The sequence below is a fragment of the Heptranchias perlo genome, chromosome 2 (assembly GCF_035084215.1).
Source record: "Heptranchias perlo isolate sHepPer1 chromosome 2, sHepPer1.hap1, whole genome shotgun sequence".
Classification (NCBI taxonomy): domain Eukaryota; kingdom Metazoa; phylum Chordata; class Chondrichthyes; order Hexanchiformes; family Hexanchidae; genus Heptranchias; species Heptranchias perlo.
The window spans coordinates 69,676,139-69,701,109 of NC_090326.1; the positions used below are offsets into that span (position 1 = coordinate 69,676,139).

Consider the following 24,971-nt stretch of genomic DNA (forward strand, 5'->3'; position numbering starts at 1 on the left):
AAAATAGGATGGGGCAAGGGTACTGAGGGATTTATAGGTGAGGGCAAAGATTTTGAATTTGGTATATTGGGATATTTATAGAATAAAAGTATAGAAACTCGCTTAAATTTGAAAGGGTAACATCTGAATCTTTAATCCTACTTCTAATAATAACTGGGGCAGTAAACAAATATTTTTGCATCACTTAAATGTGCCTGATGCATTACTCATCATAAGATGGAGAGACTAAGGGCATGATTTTGACCCCGGGGCGGGGGGGTGGGGTCAAATTGGGGATGGGAAACCCGGAAGCATGGGTTTCCTGGACGTCCTTACAATTTTGACCAAAGGACATCTTTTGTTTTTTTTTGCCGTCCGACTGTCCGGCCTGATTGACAGGCTGGCCTCAGTCGGACGGGAGAACAGCCAGGGAGAGGACATGATCAGGTGAGTCTTTGAATGTATGGATGGGGGGTAGGGGGGGGCACAGGTTGACATGGAAGCACAGGGGCATGGGTTGGCATGGGAGGAGTCAGTCATGGGGGGAGGGATTGGGGGTCAGTCACGGTGGGGGGTGGTGTTGGGATCGGGGTCATCGCAGGGGTCCACAATTGTTGGGGGATCAGGGTCGGGGGTCCGCGATCGTTGTGGGGGAGCGATCAGGGTCAGGGGTCCGTGATCATTGGGATGGTGATCGGGGATTGAGGGTCCGCGATCATTGGGGGGGGGGGGGGGTCGCTGCAGGTAGGCATGATGGGCCTGGGGGAAGCACTCCTGCTCCTCCGGGCACACAAGCTGTGCCAGAAAGGCACTCACCTGTTAGACTCGGGCCGTCTTGCCTCATTTCACGAGGTGTAAAGGAGAAGGTCCGGGAATCCTGGCCCTCCGGGTTTGAAATCGGAAACTGTGGGAAAATGGAGGCCCGAAGCCTTCTTGACCGGTTTTAAGGCCCGACCCGCCTCCTGGGAGCGGGTTGGTCGCCCGCCCCGGTGAAAACTGGAAATGGGTGGGTTGGGGGCAGGTCTGAAATGGTGGCAATTTTGAATGCCCCCAACCCACCCGTTTTTCACTGTTAAAATCGTGCCCTAAGAATAGAAATTATTTACGGGTGAAACTAGTGTCAGGTTGCACTTAAGTTTCCAAGTGCATTTTTCTTGGAGAGCCATGTTCTTGCAGCTAGAGCAATAAATAGTTGAGGTAAAGTACATCTATTTTGTGAAGTCGCTTAACAGTGGCACATGCTACTTACAGAGCAATACATTGCTACATTACAGTGTTTGGTATGTCATATCCACATTAGGAATAGTACGCTGTTTGTTATCATGATAATTTGAAAAGGTCCCTGGGATTTGACTAGTTTGGGGGTGCAAAGAAAAAATTCCTTTTTTTTAAGATAAGAGTATGGGCCCGATATTAGGAGGGCGGCAGGTTCGCAGTGGGGCGTCAACTGGGCACGTGGGTAACGCGCCCAGTGAAATCAGTGTGCTCCGCACGCAATCGCAGGCTAATTGCAGCCACTTACCTGTGCTTCCAGGTTTCGCGCTGGAAAGCTGCGCGGTGGGCGGACTGCGCATGCGCAGCATAGGCTTTCAGCTGGAGGAGCTCTATTTAAAGGGGTAGTCCTCCACTGACTGATACTGCAGAAAATAGGAAAAATTACAGCATGGAGCAGCCCAGGGGGAAGGCTGCTCCCAGGTTTAATGGTGCCTCACTCCAGGTATTATTGGATGGGGTGAGGAGGGGGAGGACAGAGACCTTCCCCCTGACGGGCGGGAGGAAGCGGCCTGCCTCTGCCATCAAGAAGGCCTGGCGCGAGGTGGCAGAGGAGGTCACCTGCACCACCAACATATCGCGCACCTGCATACAGTGCAGGAGGCGCTGCAATGACCTCAGTAGCTCAGCCGAAGTGAGTACACTTACTCATTCCCCTACACTCTGTCTGCCACATCACCACCCCCACCCCACATCTCCTTCTGCACTGCCAACACTACCTACTCTGTCACATCACTCCTCACACTCACTCAAAGCTCATCCTCATCTTACCTGCACTTACTCACCTCGCCAGTACTCATCCCACCACTACCACTCAACCCAATCCTCATACAATCTCATGGCTCTATCTCATACTCACCCTCTCATGCATCTCATTCACGGTCAGCCTCACTCAACCTGCCACTACCTGTGCTGCAGCCACAGGGCATGCATCACATATGTGCAGTAGGAAGCATAAGGCAAACGTGTCGTGAGCATGAAGGGGATGCACAAGGGTGTTTGAGGGTTTGTCATGGTTGTTACTTATATTGAATTTCTGACCAACTCACATCACATATTATATTGGCACCACTACTGCCATGTCTTTGCAAATCTTGTCTGGTTTGTGCAATAATGCCCTTTCCTGAGGATCACTATGAAGACCCACAACTGATGCCACCCATTGTGTCACTGCAGAGTGGATGTAGGTGTATTTGCAGGGCTCTTTTGTGCAGATGACTGAGAGACATCGGCGATGTCCCCGGTGGCACCCTGGAAGGATGCGGAGGAGAAGTTGTTGAGGGCATTGGTGATTTTGACAACGACAGGTAAGAAGATGGTGCTCGGGCCAGCCAGGAGCAGCTCGGAATGAAGGAGGCTGCAGATCTTCACGACTACATGTCGAGTGACTCTGAACCTCCGTGTGCACTGTTGTTCAGAGAGGTCCAGGAAGCTGAGCCTCGGTCTGTGGACCCTGTGGCGAGGGTAGTGCCCCCTGCGACGCATCTCTCTCTGCGGTTGCCCTCCCTCCTGCTGTGCAGGTGGATGTGTCACAGCACTGTGTTGTGGGGCTCCACGTGTCAGAGGTGGACGGCGTGGCCGGCGAGGCTGGTGATGCTGTTCGCCCTCCGAGGAGGTCATGACTGCAGCTACGGCGGCCCCCATCCAGACGATGCACATTCGAGGGGGTCCGCAAGGTAGGTACATGTCTCTGGACCCCGGGGTAAGTATGCAAGTTGGTGAATGTTATTGTTAGGAGGAAGGTGGTGGAGGCCAAACTTTGTTCAAAGTGACTGAGTGGCCTCCTGCAATGAGTGAGGGTCTCCCCCCCCCCCCCCCCCCCCCCCCTCACCTATCAAATGGTCCTTTGCAGCTGCCACAGGCTGATGGCTGCAACACATCCATTTGAACTGGGAGTGTTTCCCCCAGTACGGGAAACAGTCGCAGTTGTTTGGAAAATCCCACCCCTCCTAAAATATCATGTTAATCAGGTCTGTAAACGACCTGAAGTCTAAATAATTACCTTAAGTGGCACCCCGCCAGCTTTAATTGCCGGCGGGAGTCCCACATGCGGGGGCTGCGCGCGCATGTCAGCGCGTCACTGGGGAACCCGAAAGTGGGCGGGTTGGAGCCAGGCTCCCGACCCTCCCCGGGAATCTCTGATTTTCGCAGCCCCACTGCCACGAACGCACCTGCTCGGGGGTGCGAAAATTGAGCCCTTTATTTCAGATCCAGAGCAGTATAAAAATGATTCAGCTGAGGATGCAATTTATTCCATATATGTAGCAGCGATCCTCTCATAAGTGAATTATAACCACATCAGCGTGAATGGAATAAATTGGATATTCTACAGTTCTGCATTGCTTATTCTGTTTGTGCACCTGGCGGTAAGATATTTAAATTAATTCTGAGTTGTATTTATATGCTATTTAGTTTTAGTGTGGTGCTTTAATATTCTCCACTGTGTTGTCTGAGCTGTCCCTCACTTCTTTTTCTGTCTGACCATCATCCTGAAAATCTCTGAGCGTTTAAGTATTAAAGTCACAAGGTTAGCTCTGATTCACATACTTATTTTTCTCTATTGAGCTACTGTTGATATTTTGTGCTATGATTCCATACTAACAGAAGTTTGATTTTTAAATTCTTACCTGGACACTATAGAAAGAAAACACTTCCTTTAAGGCCTCAGTTCAATGTAGCATACTGAAAGCATGGGCCTGCTGGTGCAAACCACCTTACATGTGTCAATTGATAACAGTAGTGGTGGAAGCAGAGGTAGCTGTTCAAGTATTCATGTGCACATGTGTGGCAAATTGAGTGTAATGTCTAATAATTACCCTGGCCTATTAAACAAATAGGCAAATGATTCTCTAAAGAGCAGCTTGTAGAAAAGGTATATCTGCTCAAAGATTAATATAGATTTTTGATGTGGCTTAACTAGAAGTGAGTCAGTAAAATGCCCACAGTTAGCAAGGGGCTTGACTGTAAAACTGGGCAGCAATTTAAATGCAGAATGTTGTACGTGACGAGAATTTATCAGTCATTCTGCACTTAAGAAATTGTCAACTAATTCTTTATAGCAGGCCCCTGTTTTGTATAATTATTGGCCAGTGTTTAAGATCTAGTCTACACACTGGAGAATCTTGCAGCTATTAGTCCTCCTGCACAGCTACATTTTAGATATAAGTTATAAAGGCTGACAAATAAGAGACCGTGATAAGTACTGATTTTTTTCAATTTGAATAAAATATGTAGTGCTTTTTTATAAAATGTTTTAATGCAACTTTTAATTCTAATAGTTCATAATTACAGCCGAGAGTCAAAACAAAAGATATGTCTCTTCAGAGGAAAATAAAGGGTAAAATGAGCAATTGAACTGGTGTGTCCTTTGTTTACAAAACATTCTTGTGTTTGTACAATAAACTCTCTTTTTCCCTTCATGTTAAATAAAAATGTAAATAGGTCACAAGTTTTCTTTTGTGACTTTTCCTCATTCTCGTACTGTGTTCTACTCAGATTGTTTGATCTCTGCGTTTTGAAACAGATATGTGTATCATGATCTTATATTAAACTAACAGATGGTAGCAATCTTGTTCAACTGTACCTCAGGCATTCTTTTGCTGATTAAGGCTGCTGTAGCTCCATTGATGTTTATTGAAGCATAATAACGTACAACTCATTCTAATCTTATAGAATTTACATTTACAATTGCAATTGTATTAAAAGAGATAAAAATTAAAAGTTTAGGCTTATTAATTTGGTATAAAATAGATTAAATCTCAAAAGTCTCCACAGTTGTAACCAATGTATTTTCAGTTTACTCAATATTTTGTTTTGCTTTGTTCTATTTTTAATCATAATTTTTACAGCATTTTTTTTTATCAAATAGAGTTTTTGTTTCCTGCAGTCTACGTTTCTGTTAAATTAAAATATAAATATATAAATATTCAGGTTCATGATATAAATTGTAGTTATGTAGTTTCATTATACCTGGTAACAAAGGACATTTAGTTCTTGAAATTGAAATATTTTCTTCAATTTGAATTGACGAGATCACTGACCTGAAACTGTAATATTCCTAGCAAATTTTAATGAAGTGTACTAATTAAAAACCAGAAAGTGTAGAAGGAAGGGAAGCTGTTGTTCAGAATGATTAAGCGATAATCTTCTGTTGGCCTGCAGTACATGAGGCAGTAGAATGTTTTTTTGCTTTGGCTCCATGCCAGAACTAGTGGGCCAAAGCATTTAAACAGATGTCAATGTTTATGCCACACAACTGGATTTTCTTACTTTTGTATTATATTTACTTAACAAAAAAGGAAGCTGATATGTAATATCATTTCCCACCAATAGATACTGCTATTCTGCTGGCAATGAAATGGCACTGTAAAAATAAAAATGTTTTGTTCTTCCATTTCTGTACGATCAATGTTTGAAACAATTTATTGAATATTTTTTAAAACTTTAGTTTAACTTCCCATTTAGTTTCTTTGCATTCTTTGTATTTGATTATATCTCATTGCAGATTTTTTTTAATACTAATCAATGACATAATACACTTACTGTCACATGATCCGAGTCTTGCTTGGCATTTGACCAGTGTTCAATTTGTGATGTGTTTATCAGTCTATTAGGAATATTTGAACAACTAAGTCATGTGACCCATTCCCTGTGGTATAATTGACTTGATGTACACAAACATTAAATGGGTGTCAAATACATGGAAAAAGATTGTCTAGTCTGCTCTAGTGTGTTTGCAAATGCACAGTGCGGTGACACAAATTATACTGCAATACATCATTGCATCATTAGGCTGATGCCTCATTCCAAGGTTTGCATGGTCTGCTACTGGCACACCCTTTTACATTCCACAATGAACCAGGATTGATTTTGCAGCTTGATGGAATGAAGGAACGAGGGATGTGGTAGGCTATGAAAGATAGTGTACAATTCTTCTGCAGCTGATAGCCATTCCATCAAGCCCAGTTTTGGGTTTTTGACCTGTCATTACTCCGTCTCACTTAGCACTTTATGCCATGCTGTGTGACAAGACTTTATCTTCGTAGGGACTGTGCGATGGTCACTCCTATCAGTGCTATCGTAGGCAGATGTGTTTGTGACACTTATGTTGATGAGGACAAAGTCAAGTAGGTTACTCCCTCATGTTAGCTCCCTCAAAACCTGATGCAGGACCAGTCTGGAAGCTTCTTTCAAGACTCAGCCAGCTCAGTCAGTGATGGTATTACTTTCCAAGAATTGGTGATGGATATTGAAGTTCCCCACCTAAACCACATTTTGTGCCCTTGATTCCTCCAGGTGTTCAACATGCAAGAGTTGAGGTGGGACAATAGGCGGTGATCAGCAGAAGGTTTCCTTAGTATTGTTTGACCTGAGGCCATGGGGTCTAGAGTTAATGTTGAGCCATGCCTACCTGACTGTATACTACTGTGTCTCCATCTTTGGTGGATCTATTCTGCTGGTGGGACGAGAAATACCTGGTGTAGAGTGTATTCTGAGATGTCAGCTGACATATTACTCTGTGAGTACGATTATGTCAAGCTATTGACTAACTAATCTGCGTGACAGTTATCCCATCTTAAACATCAGTCTCCAGATATTAGCGAGGAGGGCTTTGTAGGGTTGACTAGGTATGATTTCTGGGTCATTCCCGATAGTTCTGTCTGATATTTCTCTTGTTCTGTTTTGTAGCCATTGTTTTACAACTAAGTGGCTTGCTAGGCCATTTCAGAGTCAACCAAGTGCTGTGGGACTGGAATCATGTACCAGTCTGGGCAGGTTCATTTATGGATGTTTGTGAACCAGTTGGGTGCTAGCCCATGTTTATTGAATTGCAGTATAATTTGCTGTAGTAGGTTTTGAACTGATGATCTATGGGTTGCTTGTTCATAACCATTAGATGAGTATGTCCATTACTCATTGCTCCCACTCCATCTAATACCTCACTCATCCCAGGTCTCAGTCCCCAGCATTCTGGAGCTTCTCCCCCATTTTCCTTAGCCCTCATCAGACTCATTTCCTCAATGAAGCCAACTGCCTCCTTCCCCTACCCTCTTTCAGTCCAATTTCTGACTTCCCTCTCTTTCCCCCCCCACCTCCAAATATCTCTTCTTGCCTGCATGTCCCTGATAATAACAACATCTCCCTCTCTTCAGACATTGTTCTCAACCCTTTAAAACTGACACCAGCTACCCTCCATAAAAACCCCTAGACCTCTCTGTTCCTGCAGTCTACCACTCCATCTGTAATCTTCCTCTTCTTTCCAAGATCCTTTAATTCATCATTGCCATTCAGCTATGTTCACACCTCTCCCACCCACTGTCTGTTCAGGTTCCACTAATCTGGTTTCAGCGTGGCCTACAGTATAAAGACTACCCAGGTGAAAGTCACCATTCACATCCTGTTTGACTCTGATCATGCTCGCTGTCCCTCCTCAGCCTCTCCATCACCTTGAACACTATTGACCACTCCATTATTCTTCACTGCTTCTCCACAGTTCACCTTCATGGAACCACTCATTCATTGTTTCACTGCTACCTGTCCCAGTGCAGTGACTACATCTCCTTAAATGTTTTTCTCCTCCCATGCCCATTTATGCAGACCTGAGCAAAACCTAATACTTTTTTACCTCTGGTGTGCTCGAGGACTCCATTCATGACTGCCTTCTATTAATCATCCACATGTCATCCTTCAGCAACTTCGCACTCAAGCATGGGGTCAGCTTCTACATGTATTTCGATGACCCCCTTAACACACTCTCCCTGACAGCATTATTGTTATACTCTCTGATTGCTGTCTGCCATCCAGCTCTGGATGAATCATGACTGCCTGCAGTTTGCTCAGGCTGACCCTTGTCTTACACAACCTCAGCATTCAGTTTGACCCTGAGCTCGGTAGTCATTTACATCTAATCTGTTGCCAAAAATGCTGCCTTTCATCTTTAGAGCACTGTGATTTATGCCATACCTCACCCCTTCCATTTGAAAAATTCTTTTTCCTTATTGTGTCCCTGTCTCCTTCAAACACTGCAGTGTATCTAGAACTCCATGGTCTGAGTACTCTATCACGCAAAGTCCCGCGCGCACACCACCTCTGTTCTAATCCAGCTGTATTGGCTCCATATGCCATAGCTAATTGACTTCAAAATCACCGGCTTTTAAAATTCACCCCCACCACTCCCCTTTGGGTAATCTTTAACAGTTAATCCTCTGAATCAAAATTCTACTTATTTCTCCACTTCACCAATCTTTTAGCCTTTATTTTCCTTTCTTTTTTACCTCCTTTCTTTCCTTCCTCTCTCTTTCTTTCTTCTTTTTCTCTCTCTTTCCCTCCCCCCCACCCGCCCCACCAAAATAACCTTGTGAGAATCTTTCTCTCTAATCATGTTTTTGGGTTTTCCCCCTCTCCCTCAGTTTCTTACTTCCCATTTGGTGTCCACCTATTCTTCCATCTACTGATAAGGCTGTGAGAAATTCTTTTACATGAGGAGCACAGTCTAAATGCAAGTTGTTACTGCCACTGCAAAAAATAAAGTATTAGGTTTTGCTCAGGCCTGCATTTGCATTACCCAGGTGGTCTAAATAATTAATCAGAAGATTCTGGTAAGAAGAGTTTAAAAAAAACATTCATTGTAACTAGAACATAAGAGTAATGGAATGAACAGAATCAGCTGATTTTATCCAGTCCAGAATTAGTCTTTCTCAGCATCTTTTCTCCTCCCTTCAGTGAGAAAGTCACAGCATGCAAAAAGACAGGTAGAGATATCCTAATGGGCCAAATCTTCCTGGAAAAATAATGGCATGTTAATGACGCACGCCCTTATTAATGCGCAAATCGGCCAGCGTGTTCAATGGATGAAGAGATGTGCTGTGAGTTGCAAATCTCCAGAACTTGCTGGTGGATTTACGTCGCTCCGCTGTTTGCTTCGCACAAACAGCATCTCACTCTTAGCCTCCCCGTTATTTTCATGAACTTACTGGATTTGCACATTAATTGCCTATTAAACTCGCCACAGAAAGTTAGGGCTCACAATTAACAACGTAAGTACCTTTTTAACAACATGATAATTGTTAATGCAATGCCAATCAATCTCCCCGGCCCAGAAAGGGAACAGTTTAAACTGATTGGCAGATGCAATATAATATTGGAAAATGTGAGGTTATGCACTTTGGCAGGAAAAATCAGAGAGCAAGTTATTTTCTTAATGGCGAGAGACTGGAAAGTACTGCAGTACAAAGGGATCTGGGGGTCCTAGTGCAAGAAAATCAAAAAGTTGGTATGCAGGTGCAGCAGGTGATCAAGAAAGCCAACGGAATGTTGGCTTTTATTGCTAGGGGGATAGAATATAAAAACAAGGAGGTATTGCTGCAGTTATATAAGGTATTGGTGAGACCGCACCTGGAATACTGCATACAGTTTTGGTCTCCATACTTAAGAAAAGACATACTTGCTCTCGAGGCAGTACAAAGAAGGTTCACTCGGTTAATCCCGGGGATGAGGGGGCGGACATATGAGGAGAGGTTGAGTAGATTGGGACTCTACTCATTGGAGTTCAGAAGAATGAGAGGCGATCTTATTGAAACATATAAGATTGTGAAGGGGCTTGATCGGGTGGATGCAGTAAGGATGTTCCCAAAGATGGGTGAAACTAGAACTAGGGGGCATAATCTTAGAATAAGGGGCTGCTCTTTCAAAACTGAGATGAGGAGAAACTTCTTCACTCAGAGGGTGGTAGGTCTGTGGAATTTGCTGCCCCAGGAAGCTGTGGAAGCTACATCATTAGATAAATTTAAAACAGAAATAGACAGTTTCCTAGAAGTAAAGGGAATTAGGGGTTATGGGGAGCGGGCAGGAAATTGGACATGAAGCTGAGTTCGGATCGGTCAATGCCCTGTGGGTGGCGGAGAGGGCCCAGGGGCTGTGTGGCCGGGTCCTGCTCCGACTTCTTGTGTTCTTTAGATTTGTGGTTGGGATCAGATCAGCCATGATCTTATTGAATGGCGGAGCAGGCTCGAGGGGCCGATTGGCCTACTCCTGCTCCAATTTCTTATGTTCTTATGTTCTTAACTGCGAAGTTTCAATCCTGCGTGTAGTAAATTGTTAAGAGATTTAAAAAATGTAAATTTTTTAATTTTTAAAATTTTTTTTTACTTTGTCTCTTTTTTGTGTCTCTTACTCCGACCTTTCTTTCCCTCTCTTTTTATTTTTCTTTCTGTACCTGATTTGACTCTAATTCACCCTCCTCGTCGTTCCTCTGTTTCTTTCTCAATCCTTAAATCTCATTGGTTAAGGAGATAGACTGTTGGTCCCGCCTTTCATTCAGGTTCCAGATGCCCTGTTATCGGCTCGTACTTCCAACAAGTTACGGCGCAAAATTTTTACGAGCTGAAGAGTGCAGGAGAAAGTCTAACTACTGGTGTGTACTGTGAGATGCCCCGCTCCAGCAAGATTTAGCCCAATATCTTTTCTGAAAGGAGTTGTTTACCTAGACTGGCCCTTCCGATAGCCTTTCATGGCCTGTCTTGCAGTGAGCAGGCAAATAGTTGGGGATGGGTTGGAGGTGGAGAGAGAGGACAGTTCAGGTAGGTTGACATTGTTGTCAGAATTGTAAATAGTTGTCAGCTGCTGCTGAAGAATAGCTGATAATTTTTCATTGTATAGTGAGTAAAGGGTAATGTGCATTGGCAAATTAGCTGTACAATCTTCCACTACCATCCTTCTGTTCTCTAATCTGTCTAGTGATTCTGCAAATATTGAAAGATAATTGATTACCAGAGAAAGCCATTGATTATGAGTGAGGCTCAAGGCCCAGTTTCTGTCAAGCCTCTGACCTCCCAGTTTAGATGCACGCTGCAAGTGCGCTCTCAGTTATGTGTCTGAAACAGGACATAACAGATTTTTACCCCATGGTGAAATTGCAGATAGGTGAAGTTGAAGCCTTATCACAAAGGGTGAGGCTTATTGGACTAAATAGGCTTTTCCTATTTCCAAAAATATCTTGTGTTCTTTCAGTAAAAGATCACCTTCACCATTGAATCAGGATTTTTCTTGAATTTCCAAATCATGGGGAAATAAATGAGATGTGATGGGGAAAATGTGCCAAATACATTGTTTATGCAGTCAGCATACTTGCATTCTGGGCACCTCCATTCATCTATGTGGGAATTTGACCAGGAGGCCAGTGCAAGCACCTGAGCTGTGACAAGTGTAATTCTTGCTGAGAACACAGCAGTTTACCAGATAGGACATACTTTCTTCATTTCAATTTAAATAATGTAGTACATGTGGGTGTAGAACATATTTGCACTTCCCTTACATAATGCAGATACAATCCTCACAATTACATAAATTTACAAAGTACCCTGGTTCAACTTGAATATTTTCTATAGCCCACTGCAGTTCCTTCTTTGTGTACCCAAACATCATAGTTGATTAAGCCATCAGAAAAAAATTACATTTAAAGACCTCTTGTGCCATTGTTGCAGCTGTCTGACTTGGAAGCTAAGCTTGTATTATTGAGGTGAAAAACAAATATAAACATCTGTTTTCAAACACTTTATGCTAGAGATATCGCAACTGAGAGATTAAACATGGTCAGGAAAAAGCAATGGAATTGTACTGAGTCTCAGAATGTACAGAAAGTTGTTTTTACTGAATTCTGAAATAAGTAAAATGTGCACTTTGAAAGCTGAATAGTTCTTTCAGTTTGCTAACAGATGTCTTACAGTCCATTGACGGAAGAACACACAAACCTTTTTTTTCCTTGTGAGATGTTTATTTTTTCCTGTTAACATTTATAATTGAGCAGTGGACAATGCAGCACAGTCTGATGGCTGGCAAATTCAGACTATCATTAGCAGAAACTGAGGCATTCGAATAGATTGAAATCTGCATGGAAGTAGATTGACAAGGCGTGCACTGTCCCACAGAGTGGTAGGACCTCGGCTTAGTTGCTTAGTTCTGCGCACAGTGCCTTCATGACAATGACCTTCAGCAAATTGACCTAGGCTGCACTTCTGCACCCCTCAGTGGATGAGGCAAAGGCAACATTTGTAGAGATCTGCAAACAGGCTGCCTGCTGAGTTTGTTGCCAGCTGCCATTGTTGGTTGAGCTATGGTAAAGGGCGATCTAAAAGGGATGGGGCGGAGGGAAAGAAAATCAATTTTAAAAACTCCCTGGATGACTCTGCAAGTTGCTGCAGTGAGCAGTTGAGCCACGCAGATAGGGAAGGTCCCTGGGTTTTGCCAAATTCGCTTATTTCAGCAAGAATAACTTCGGAAGAGCTCATTTGACTTCAGTACCTCCGAGTTAGGAAGGGGAAAATCAGCTCCCTTTCTGATTGCTATCCAGTGACCCTGCTGGAAGTGTGCTACGTGAACATCAGATGAGGACAGAATTGGGCTCTGCTATTCTTCCCTCTATGATTGTATAATCAGCTGGCACTCACTGCTGAGGCTCACACGTGAACAAAGGCAGTTGGGTAACTTACCAGGGGTCAACTAGCATCTAGGGAACAGTATTCCAGCAAGACCATAAGTGTAGGAGTAGGAGTAGGCCATTTGGCCTTTCGAGCCTGCTCCACCATTTAATGAGATCATGGCTGATCTGATTTTTACCTCAACTTCACTTACCCACCTTTTCTTCATATCCTTTGCTGATCAAAAATTTGTCTAACTCAGCCTTGAATGTATTCAATGACTCAGCCTCTACAGCTTTTTTGGGTAAAGAATTCCAAAGATTCACGACCCTCTGGGAGAAGAAATTCCTCCTCATTTCCGTCTTATTCTGAGACTATGCCCCCTAGTTTTAGATTCCCCCATGAGGGGTAACATCCTCTCAGCATCTACCCTATCGAGTCCCCTCAGAATCTTGTATGTTTCAATAAGATCTCCTCTCATTCTTCTAAACTCTAATGAGTATAGACCCAACCTGTTCAATCTTTCCTCATAAGACAACCCTTCCATACCCAGAATCCACCTAGTGAACCTTCTCTGAACTGCCTCCAATGCAAGTATGTCCTTCCTTAAATAAGGGCACCAGAACTGTACGCCGTACTCCAGGTGTGGTCTCACCAGCACCGTTTGCAATTGTAGCATGACTTCCCTGCTTTTATATTCCATCCCCTTGGAAATAAAGGCCAATATTCCATTTGCCTTCCAGATTACCTGCTGCAGCTATATGTTGACTTTTGTGTTTCATGTACCAGGACACCCAGATCCCTCTGTACTGTAGTATTTGTAGCAAGAAGTCAGTGCCTTCAGAGGAGAAAATTTGCAAGAAGGAAACAAAATACAAGTAGAAATATGCATTGGCAAAGCAGAGACATTTGATTTGCAAATCAATCTTATTGACTGGTACTTTTTAAGCTCATTGATGAGTTTATTTGTAACTTTAAAAAGTCATATTGTAGCATAATTGCTAACACAATATCTAATTGAAATAGAACCATAGACTGTTCCAGCACAGAAACAGGCATGTGCCAGTGTTCTTCTCCACTGATTTCTCAGTCACTGTGTTGCTATTCTAAGCTGATTGATGTGGAGATCCATTCCGTTTAATATTCCTCTTTTTTTTTAAAGCACTGTCTAATTCTCTTGTAAAACAGAGTCCATAAGTGCTTTTAAAACGGTTTGTGGCAGAGAATTCCACATTCTAACTCACTACCCTCAGTGTAAAGAAATGTTTCTAAGACATCCTTCAATTACTTTACAAAAAAATAAATCTCTGGTGTCTCATTACTGTCTCACCAACCAGCGGAAACAATCTATCATTATTTACCTTATCATGATCCATCATAATGTTGAGGTCACCTGTAACTTTTTCAGCTCAAGTGAAAAAAGCCCTAACTTCTCAACTCTCCATAACTATAATTCCTCATTCCTGTTCCATTCTAGTTAACCTACAATGCACTTTTCCCATTGATTTTATATCCTTCCTATATTGGGGTGTGCACAATACTCCAACTGCAGCCTAACTAGTTCAACTATATGTTCAATGTTTCCTCTTTGCTATTATATAATCTATACCTCTAGATACAAAGCCAAGGATTCAGTTTGTCTTGTCAATAGCCTTATCCATTTGCACTGTTATCCTTTAATGGCCTTTGTGTCTGCATACCAAGTTCCCACTAATCCTCTACGCTATATAACCATCTTACCATTTCAGATGTGTTTTCTTACCTCATCTTTCTTCTAAAAAGTATTACTTCACACTTTGCTATATTTAAACTGCATTTACCAGCAATCTTTCCACCCTGCTACCCAGTCTGTCTTCCTACACTTTTTTTTCACAATCCTTATCATAATTTGCCAATTTGGTGTCATAAGCAAGTTTTGATACTGTTTATTTTGAATTTCGCAGTCCAGATCATTAAATAAACATAGCTCCAACACAGACCCGTGTGGAACAACGCTCACCACATCTTTTGAGTCTGAGAAACTTCCTTACCCTTTGCTTTGTGCTCTATAACCACCTACTCACATGCCCACATTAGTGCCCACCTTAGTTCCATCTTTGGCAGATGTACCTTATCGGGTGGTTTTTGAAAAATTCATATAAACCTTTATCCGCTCAGATATATCTTCAAAGATTTCTAAAAGGTTGTGAAGTACAGTGTGTCTTTTGGAAATCCATGCTGACTGGCTGTGATTAATTCATGTTGCTTCAAGTGCTTATAGTCATTTCATCCTGTATTGTAGTCTCGAATAGTTTACCAAGAATTGAAGTAAAATTATAGGAGATTAAATTCAACTTCAGTGGAGGCACAAATAAGACTTAAATGGAATGGAAAATCGGGCGGGGTGTGTAATGGGCGGTTGATGTGCCGCCACCAAAGTTGAATTTCACGGCTTATCTCTATTTCCCTTTTGAAGAGTCACATTTGCCACCTCTAGTCCGCTGGCACTACTTTCCACAGAATTTTGGAAAATTATAATGAGAGCCTTCACTATTTCTTCTCTCGCTTCCCTCGGGATCCTCAGATGTAAACGATCAGGCTCCATCAATTTGACTATCTTAAGTTTAAGTAGCTTTGAGGAGGTGAACGAAGGTTCACTAGATTGATTCCTGGGATGAGAGGGTTGTCCTATGAGGAGAGATTGAATAGAATGGTCCTATACTCTGGAGTTTAGAAGAATGAGAGGTGATCTAATTGAAACATATAAAATTCTGAGGTGGCTTGACAGGGTAGATGCTGAGAGGTTGTTTTCCCTGGCTGGAGAGTCTAGAACTAGGGGGCATAGTCTCAGGCTAAGATGTCGGCCATTTAAGACTCCGATGAGGAGGAATTTCTTCACGCGGAGGGTTGTGAATCTTTGGAATTCTCTACCCAGAAGGCTGTGGGTGCTGAGTCGCTGAGTACATTCAAGGCTGATATAGATAGATTTTTGGATTCTAAGGGAATCAAGGGATATGGGGATCGGGCTGGAAAGTGGAGTTGAGGTTGAAGATCAGCCATGATCTTATTGAATGGCAGAGCAGGCTCGAGGGGTCGTAAGGCCCACTCCTGCTCCTATTTCTTATGTTCTTTAGTACCATTTCTCTATGAATAGTAATCTCCATTGTCTGTTCTAAATCCATCTCTGCAGGTTCTATAGTCCTAATATCTATCTCTTCTGTGCAAACTGAAGCAAGATACTTAGTATCTCTGCCATTTCCTCACTCTCTGCTACAAGCTTGTCTCCTTCTCTTAGCATTCCTCCCCCTACTTTGACTATGCTCTTACAACTAATAGGTCTATAGGTCACAATCACAAAGGATATAGCATCCTCTGTTTAAACATTTTCCATTGCCAAATTTTTCTCTCCATGTTATCTTGCCATATTTTGCTTTTTTTTCAATCAAGTACACTTGACTTTTCTTTTTTTTACTGAACCTAATTATATTGTGGACACTACTTTCCAAATATTCCCCTACATTAACGTTACCTACTTGCTCTTCTTCATTGCCAAGAGCTTGGTCAAGTAATGCTTCCTTCATTGTTGGATTAGCAACACAGTGACTGAGAAAACAGTTTTGAAGACAGTGTTGAACACATCGCAAAAAATGTCCCCTTTCTCGCTAGAAATATTTTCCCAATCCCAATCTATTTTTGGATAATTAAGACCTGTTACAATTATAATTCTGTTGTTAATACATGCCTCACTAATTTAACTACAAACCTCAGCCCCAGTTTCCTTTCCACTGTTCGCCAGCCTGCAATATATTCATAGTAGCGTGAACGATCTCTTGTTATTCGTCAACTCTGCAAAGGGAATGTGTTTGGATAACGTAACTATTTAAATCCTGATGCTGTAGTGCTATGATATATGAAACAGCGGAAGTAACATGTTATAGACAGAGTTAAGCGATTCCACAACCGACGGATCAGATCAGATCAAAGCTCTGCAGTACTGCCACATCCAGTCGTGAATGGTGGTGGACAATTAAACAACTAACGGGAGGAGGAGGCTCTGCAAATATCCCCATCCTCAATGATGGCGGAGTCCAGCACGTGAGTGCAAAATACAAGGCTGAAGTGTTTGCAACCATCTTCGGCCAGAAGTGCCGAGTGGATGATCCATCTCGGCCTCCTCCCGATATCCCCACCATCACAGAAGCCAGTCTTCAGCCAATTCGATTCACTCCACGTGATATCAAGAAACGGCTGAGTGCACTGGATACAGCAAAGGCTATGGGCCCCAATAACATCCCGGCTGTAGTGCTAAAGACTTGTGCTCCAGAACTAGCTGCGCCTCTAGCCAAGCTGTTCCAGTACAGCTACAACACTGGCATCTACCCGACAATGTGGAAAATTGCCCAGGTATGTCCTGTCCACAAAAAGCAGGACAAATCCAATCCGGCCAATTATCGTCCCATCAGCCTACTCTCAATCATCAGCAAAGTGATGGAAGGGGTCGTCGACAGTGCTATCAAGCGGCACTTACTCACCAATAAATAACCTGCTCACCGATGCTCAGTTTGGGTTCCGCCAGGACCACTCTGCTCCAGACCTCATTACAGCCTTGGTCCAAACATGGACAAAAGAGCTGAATTCCAGAGGTGAGGTGAGAGTGACTGCCCTTAACATCAAGGCAGCATTTGACCGAGTGTGGCACCAAGGAGCCCTAGTAAAATTGAAGTCAATGGGAATCGGGGAAAAATCTCCAGTGGCTGTAGTCTTACCTAGCACGAAGGAAGATGTTAGTGGTTGTTGGCGGCCAATCATCTCAGCCCCAGGGCATTGCTGCAGGAGTTCCTCAGGGCAGTGTCCTAGGCCCAACCATCTTCAGCTGCTTCATCAATGACCTTCCCTCCATCATAAGGTCAGAAATGGGGATGTTCGCTGATGATTGCACATTGTTCAGTTCCATTCGCAACCCCTCAAATAATGAAGCAGTCCAAGCCCGCATGCAGCAAGACCTGGACAACATCCAGGCTTGGGCTGATAAGTGGCAAGTAACATTCGCGCCAGATAAGTGCCAGGCAATGACCATTTCCAACAAGAGAGAGTCTAACCACCTCCCCTTGACATTCAACGGCATTACTATCGCCGAATCCCCCACCATCAACATCCTGGGGGGTCACCATTGACCAGAAACTTAACTGGACCAGCCATATAAATACAGTGGCTACAAGAGCAGGTCAGAGGCTGGGTATTCTGCAGTGAGTGACTCACCTCCTGACTCCCCAAAGCCTTTCCACCATCTACAAGGCACAAGTCAGGAGTGTGATGGAATACTCTCCACTCGCTTGGATGAGTGTAGCTCCAACAACACTCAAGAAGCTCGACACCATCCAGGACAAAGCAGCCCGCTTGATTGGCACCCCATCCACCACCCTAAACATTCACTCCCTTCACCACCGGCGCACAGTGGCTGCAGTGTGTACCATCCACAGGATGCACTGCAGCAACTCGCCAAGGCTTCTTCGACATCACCTCCCAAACCCGCGACCTCTACCACCTAGAAGTACAAGAGCAGCAGGTACATGGGAATAACACCACCTGCACATTCCCCTCCAAGTCACACACCATCCCCACTTGGAAATATATTGCCCTTCCTTCATCGTCGCTGGGTCAAAATCCTGGAATTCCCTTCCTAACAGCACTGTGGGAGAACCTTCACCACACGGACTGCAGCGGTTCAAGAAGGCAGCTCACCACCACCTTCTCAAGGGCAATTAGGGATGGGCAATAAATGCTGGCCTCGCCAGCGACGCCCACATCCCATGAACAAATTTTAAAAATATAGACAATTAATTAAAAATACAAAGATACCATTCTGTTATTAGATTTCTGTAACTGAATAATTGATTTTTCCAACAGAAAATAATTGCATTCTTATTGTTCCATTTGTTCTACTCTTCAAGTTTAAATAGCATAGCTTTGGCTGTGGAGCTTAACACTGTATGACCATGTTCCAGAACATCTGGAGTAACTGATATGTGGCTGAAATAGTGCATTAAAGCTGACATATACTACAGGAAGTAGTTTCTTCAAAGTTGAATTATCCCCTTTCCAGTGACCTGGTTGTCAATTGTATGTCTGTTTCTTCAATTTCAAAACATTTATAGTGATAATATGTTATTAGCCCCGCACCCCTGTGAACACTGATTTATATACAGATTTTTAAAAGTTGGCATTTGAAAAACAGCTGTAGAAATTAATACTGCAGATTCTAAGCTGAATAGTTAGATCTCAAGAATGTACAGAACTTGTTCTGATTAAGGATTACAGCTAAAACATTAACTTTCTCTTCCAGGTGCTGATTGACTTGCTGTGCCTTTTTAGTATTTTCCATTGTTACTGCAGAACCTTGTATTGTTTCTCAATGCACATTGTTCTTTGAACTTTGTCTTAATGGTGTCGAAAAGCTGTCCTTGAAAGATTAAAGTGCTGTAAAGAAAGTTATAGTTATCCAGGGATGGGCAACTATTGTTACAAAGAGATACTTGAGATATTGGGACTATTTCCACTGGAGCAGAGAAGGCTAAAAGGAGATTTATTAGAGATTTTCAAAGCTGTGAAGAGTTTTGATAAAAGTGATTAGGGAAAGACTATTTCCTTTGGTTGTGGAGCCAGTGACAAGGGATCATCCATTTAAAATTGTCGAAGTGAGGAGAGAGGTTAGGAGAATTTTTTTAACTCAGTCCTTGAAGTATGGAATACTTTGCCATATAGACTAGCTAAGCTAGAGACCGTTGCAACTTAAAGAAAAAAACCTGATAAATATTAGAAGCAGAGGAAGATACAGGACTGTCTGGAGAGAGCAGGGCAGTGGGATTAGTTTTGAATTGTTCTAGTGAAGAGCTGTACAAAGACGATGGGCTGAATGGCAACCTGAGCTGTAAACCTCTGATTCTGTAATTTTGAAATTGTACAAACTATGCTTATTTTGTTCACAACATGCAAGGGCTCATTATTTTCAGAAAGAAATTGGGTGAAAATATTAGACTTTATTTAAAGCAAAATAAAATGTCTCTGTGAGAAGCATCCCTAATATGTCAAATATCAGAAGACAAAAACAAATTTTAAACATTGCCTACAAGATTTATCTTTAGGTTCAGGTTGTGCCTAGGGCCCATTCCAGTGTGAATTGATGGTTTCAGATCTATTTGGACACATAATAATTGTGGTATTTCAGATCAATTTTGGACTTCATAAGACTGCTGGTTGTAAAGTATCAGTGTTTTGTGTTTAAAGTCCTCCAAAATTCACCATGGGACCCCTTGATCCAGGAATCTTGAGGTGAGTCAGAATCCGGTTTCATTCTGATGTGTTTATCCCTAGCATTAGTGTCAACCTTATGGATGCATTTAGATCAGTACGTTACGCTGTATTAGAGAAGACAAATATACGTACATGACACAAGATGGCACTTTTCTGATAGCCAGAAATGTTATATCCACAAGAATTTTACATTTACCTTTTCTACATTTGTTATAGTTCTAATATTTACATTTTTGAGAAAATACTAAGATTCTTTGTGCATAGCAATTTTAACATGGTGATAGCTTGGGACATGTAGCAGGCCTCTGCTTTTGCACAAAATCTTGATTTAAGTTTAACATAGTGTCAAATTCTGTAAATTAATTTGTATGATTTCTTAACACTGTATGTATTAACATGCAAAATCGCATTTTTAAACTGGGAGGTGACTTACAATGCATTGTCGAGTCTTGTTAATCCTCTGATACTGGTATCTTATAGGATATTCATTTCCACAGGATATGAAAAGGGATTTGCATACTGTAAGATTACCCTAGAGTGGATTTTTTTTTATGCACTTTAATCTCTCGGCCCTGATCAGAAGGTCTTACAACTCTCTGGGTCTGATTTGCTGTGTAATTGGATGCAGTGTCTGACCAGTGCTGTCTGAGCTCGTTTCTTTAATGTGGTACCATGCAGAACGGATCGGCCCTTTGAAATCTGCTGTGGTCTCAGGGTGCAGAGCTACCACCCCCTGCCTAAAGTTTCTGTAACGTCTGTCTAGAAACCGTTGCCAAGGTTTTGCAGGGTTTATGAATGTGAGCTTTTGTCTGCAGCACACGTCTGCCTTGAGTGCTCACACAGGCCTTTGCTAAGGCTCATTCAGATGCAGAAGCCCCTTCCATCACACAAGACAGCCCATTCAAGTCACATGCCTGAGGTCTCGGCAGAATGGAGTGCAGCTGCTGCCACTTTGGTTGCTAACATTAGAGGCTGTTTGGCAAACTTGAGGACGTTAAAACTTCACAGCTCAGAGGACAGGGAACGTATTTGGGACCCTAACGCCATGCCGTCTGAGGAACTGTGGTTAGAGAATGAACAGACATGTCCTCCTGTTATGCACAAATCCAAAAAGGACAAGAAGCATCAAGAACTGCTGGCTGTGGCACTAGGGATGAAAGTGGGTAGAAGGAATACAGTTTTATGGCAACCTCTGAAACTTTTTGCCTATTCACAGATCACCTCACTTGTCAGAAGAGCTGCCTTGAAACAAAGTGAAAACCATTTCAATTATGAGAAAGCTCACAATTTTAAGGTAAGACTGTCTTTTAAATTTAAGTCATTAAAGTGCTGAATGCAATGAAAGTTGGCATTATAGTAATTAGCAAATCCTCCATGCTTGACCTTATCACTGCTAAAAGTAATTGAATGTTAATAGTAATTGGAAGTTATGTAGAATTATTATCACTTTCACTTCAGTTTAATATCTTTTAACGAAACAATGCAGGACACTCATAGAAATGTGCCTGTTTAGAAGATTTATTTACACTCTTTAAACATGCTTGAAATCCCAAATATGCATCTTTGTTACTTCGATGGTACATTTCGGAATTCAGGACCAGTTTTCTGTTATGCTTCTTGTTAATTAACTGCTCTTTAACTGTATCTAATTAAAGATGGATTGACAGTGAAACTTACTTTGATCAGCAGCGTTTCTGCAATAGAAAGGTGTAAAGCAATGGTAGTTATGCTGGTATGTAATTGAAGTTTTCCACAATCACTGCAGCTGCCATCTTTTACAACTCAATGTTGTAGTTAATATAAGATTACTACTAATTAACTTTGTTAGCTACATTATTCTGGTCATGAAAACCCATAACGTTTTCTTCAATGGTCTAGCAAGCATTTTAACTAATGATTAAAATGAGTGCTAGTTTTTAATAGTAAAATTAAATGTTTAAACAAAGGTTGTACTTGTCAATCCCCTCACCCTTGTTTCCTGCTCGCCACAGGATGCACATCAACTGGAGATGGTTAGGAGGGGGAGGGGGGGGTTAGTCCGTCCCTATGTGTCCTCAATGCTGCTTTAAACTAACCACTAGAATGTGCATGAGAACGATGGAGGGGTGACCCTCCTTTCAATTATACTTTATTCCTTGGAGAAAGTACATGGCCTCAGTCAGCATTTGCTCAGAGTTATGTGACTGAAATTGGAAATTCACTAGTGCAAGGAACTTTGGACTACACCCTATTCCTACCATGGTGTTGATTTGGTCCTTCGGTACATTGTGCCGCTGTGCTGCCCTTTTAAAACAGAAACAAGCAACAAGATAATCTTCTTGTAATCATGGGTGTACATTTGTGAGAAACTTACCTTGTTTGAATCCCTCCAATCAGGTTTCCCCCCTGCCACAGTACGGCCCTTATCAAAGTCAAAAATGACATCCTATGTGACTGTGACCATGGTAAACTGTCCCTCCTCATCCTTCTCGACCTGTCTGCAGCCTTTCACACGGTTGACCACACCATCCTTCTCCAGTGCCTCTCCTCTGTCATCCAGCTGGGTGGGACTGCCCTCGCCTGGTTCCATTCTTATCTGTCCTGTCATAGCCAGTGAATCACCAGCAATGGCTTCTCTTCCTGCTCCTGCACCATTACCTCTGGAATCCCCCAAGGATCTATCCTTGGCCCCCTCCTATTTCTCATCTACATGCTGGCCCTCGCGACATCATCCGAAAACACAACAGGTTCCACGTGTACGCTGACGACGCCCAGTTCTACCTCACGACCATCTCCCTCGACCCCTCCACTGTCTCTGATTTATCACACTGCTTGTGCGGTATTGGATGAGCAAAAATTTCCTCCAACTAAATATTGGAAAGGCCAAAGCCATTGTCTTCAGTCCCCGCCACAAACTCCGTTCCCTAGCCACCAACTCCATCCTGAACCAGACCGTTGGCAACCTTTGCGTCCTATTTGACTCTGAGATAAGCTTCCAACCACTTATCCACTCCATCACCAAGACCGCCGACTTCCATCTCCACATCATCGCCCGTCTCCGCCCCTGCATCACCTCATCTGTTGCTGAAACATTCATCCACGCCTTTGTTACCCCTAGACTTGACTATTCCAATGCTTTCCTGGCTAGCCTCCCATCTCCCACTCTCCATTAACTTGAGCTCATCCAAAACTCTGCTGTCCGTATCCTAACTCGCACTGAGTCCCGTCCACCCATCACCCCGTGCTTGCTGACCTACATTGGCTCCCGGTCCTAGAACGTCTCGATTTTAAAATTCTTATTCTTGTTTTCAAATCCCTCCATGGCCTCACCTCTCCCTATCTCTGTAACCTCCTCCAGCCCTACAACCCTCCAAGATCTCTGCACTCCTCCAGTACTTGCCTCTTTTAACTTCCCCGATTTTAATCGCTCCGCCAGTGGTGACCATGCCTTCAGCTGGCTAGACCATAAGCTCTGGAAATCCCTCCCTAAATCTCTCCACCCCCTACCTCTCCTCCTTTATGACTTTCCTTACAACCTACCTCTTTGACCAAGCTTTTGGTCCTCTGTCCTAATATCTCCTTATGTGGCTCGGTGTCAAATCTTGTTTGATAATTGCTCCTTTGAAGTGCCTTGGGACGTTTTACTACGTCAAAGGCGCTCTATAAATGCAAGTTGTTGTAACTAATCACCTTTATGTTTGGCAGCTCAAATTTTAACATTCCTGCAGTAAGTATAATGAATTGTGAAGTACTCTAAACCATGACACAGTATGAACTAATTGTGTAATAAAACAATATTCACCCATTCTCTTTTGGACAATAAGAAGTAAAGAGTTTACTGTATATTTGTTCTAAATGAGAAATTTAAATTGAACTATGGCTAACAAACTCCTTGGGCATAATTTTTACATGGAGCCTGGAAGGTTGGGGAGAGGGGTGCACGCAGGGAAGTGCTTCAACTATCTCAATGAGGTACATTGCCCCTTTAACAATCCGATCGCTGGCATTAAGTGAGGATGGGACTTCCGGGTTTCGAATGCGTGCGCATCCAATGTGCTTGGGTTAAACCCTGAAGCAGGCACGTTGGAGCTGGGTTGTGGTCTCACTTCAAAAAACTAATTTTTATCTCCCACCTGCCCCATCCCACCCGTTCTTTGGGGTTAAAATTACCTCCCTTATGTCTGAACTGTCTCATCCCTTGTGATTTAAATATCATATGACCAGCATACTACTTTTGCTTGATTCAACTATATTTTTGTCAGTTCAATAGTTTTAGCCACAAGTAAGGGTTTTGGTATTGAGATGAAAAAAGCTGGCATTCTGAGTAATTATTTAGAAAAATGTTTTTGTTATATTCTCTGGAAAGCAATTAGCTTTAGTTCTTCCATTGATTTCTTACAATAGTAAACGTTATCACCGCAGAGAGGGTTTTCTGCTCTGTGTACAATTTTAATCAATAGGTTTGATCTTGTGCATATTTCGCTCTCCTCAAAAATTTGAGTTTTCAAAACGGTCTGGCTCGCCAGACTTGTTTTTTGTGAATGAACCAACACTTTCACTTATGCAGGATTATTTGTAGAGCATGGAAATATTGCATCTTGCTTTATTTTTAAGTTGTTGCAGAGACAATGCAACCTTTAAATAAAATGGTATTACATATTGAGCTGGAAATTGCTTTCAAAATAACGGTGAGCCCAACAGCGCTCACTGTTATTAAGGGCGAAATTGAAGAGCAAGTTCCGGTGACAGCACATGCGCAGTCAAACGTGGAAATCCGGAACTTGCTCTTCCTGGTTCGCCAGCGATCTGACAGCTTCGCCTTAAAGGGATATCGCCGGCTGCAATCAATAGAATCAATGGACCAGTGCCAACTTGCTCTCCTGCTCAGCTGGAAAATAATTAATCTCGCTACAAAACAGGTACGCTCAGTTTTTTAAGCCTAAACTAAGTTTTAACAGCGTGGTAGGTCTTAGTGATTGCCAAACAACCTCTCTGGCACTAAAAATTAACTTTTAAAAATGTGGTGTCTCATTACTC

At 42.7% G+C, this 24,971-nt stretch overlaps 1 protein-coding gene across 3 annotated transcripts in view; it reads left to right on the forward strand.

Moving 5' to 3' along the window:
• The window catches only part of chn2 (chimerin 2), a 255,588-nt gene that overhangs the window by 203,808 nt on the left and 26,809 nt on the right, over positions 1-24,971 (forward strand). For all 3 annotated transcript variants that reach the window (XM_068002561.1, XM_068002552.1, XM_068002571.1), the window contains exon 7: positions 21,172-21,249. In XM_068002561.1, the coding sequence (XP_067858662.1) occupies positions 21,172-21,249 (78 nt within the window). The remainder of the gene's footprint in view (positions 1-21,171; positions 21,250-24,971) is intronic.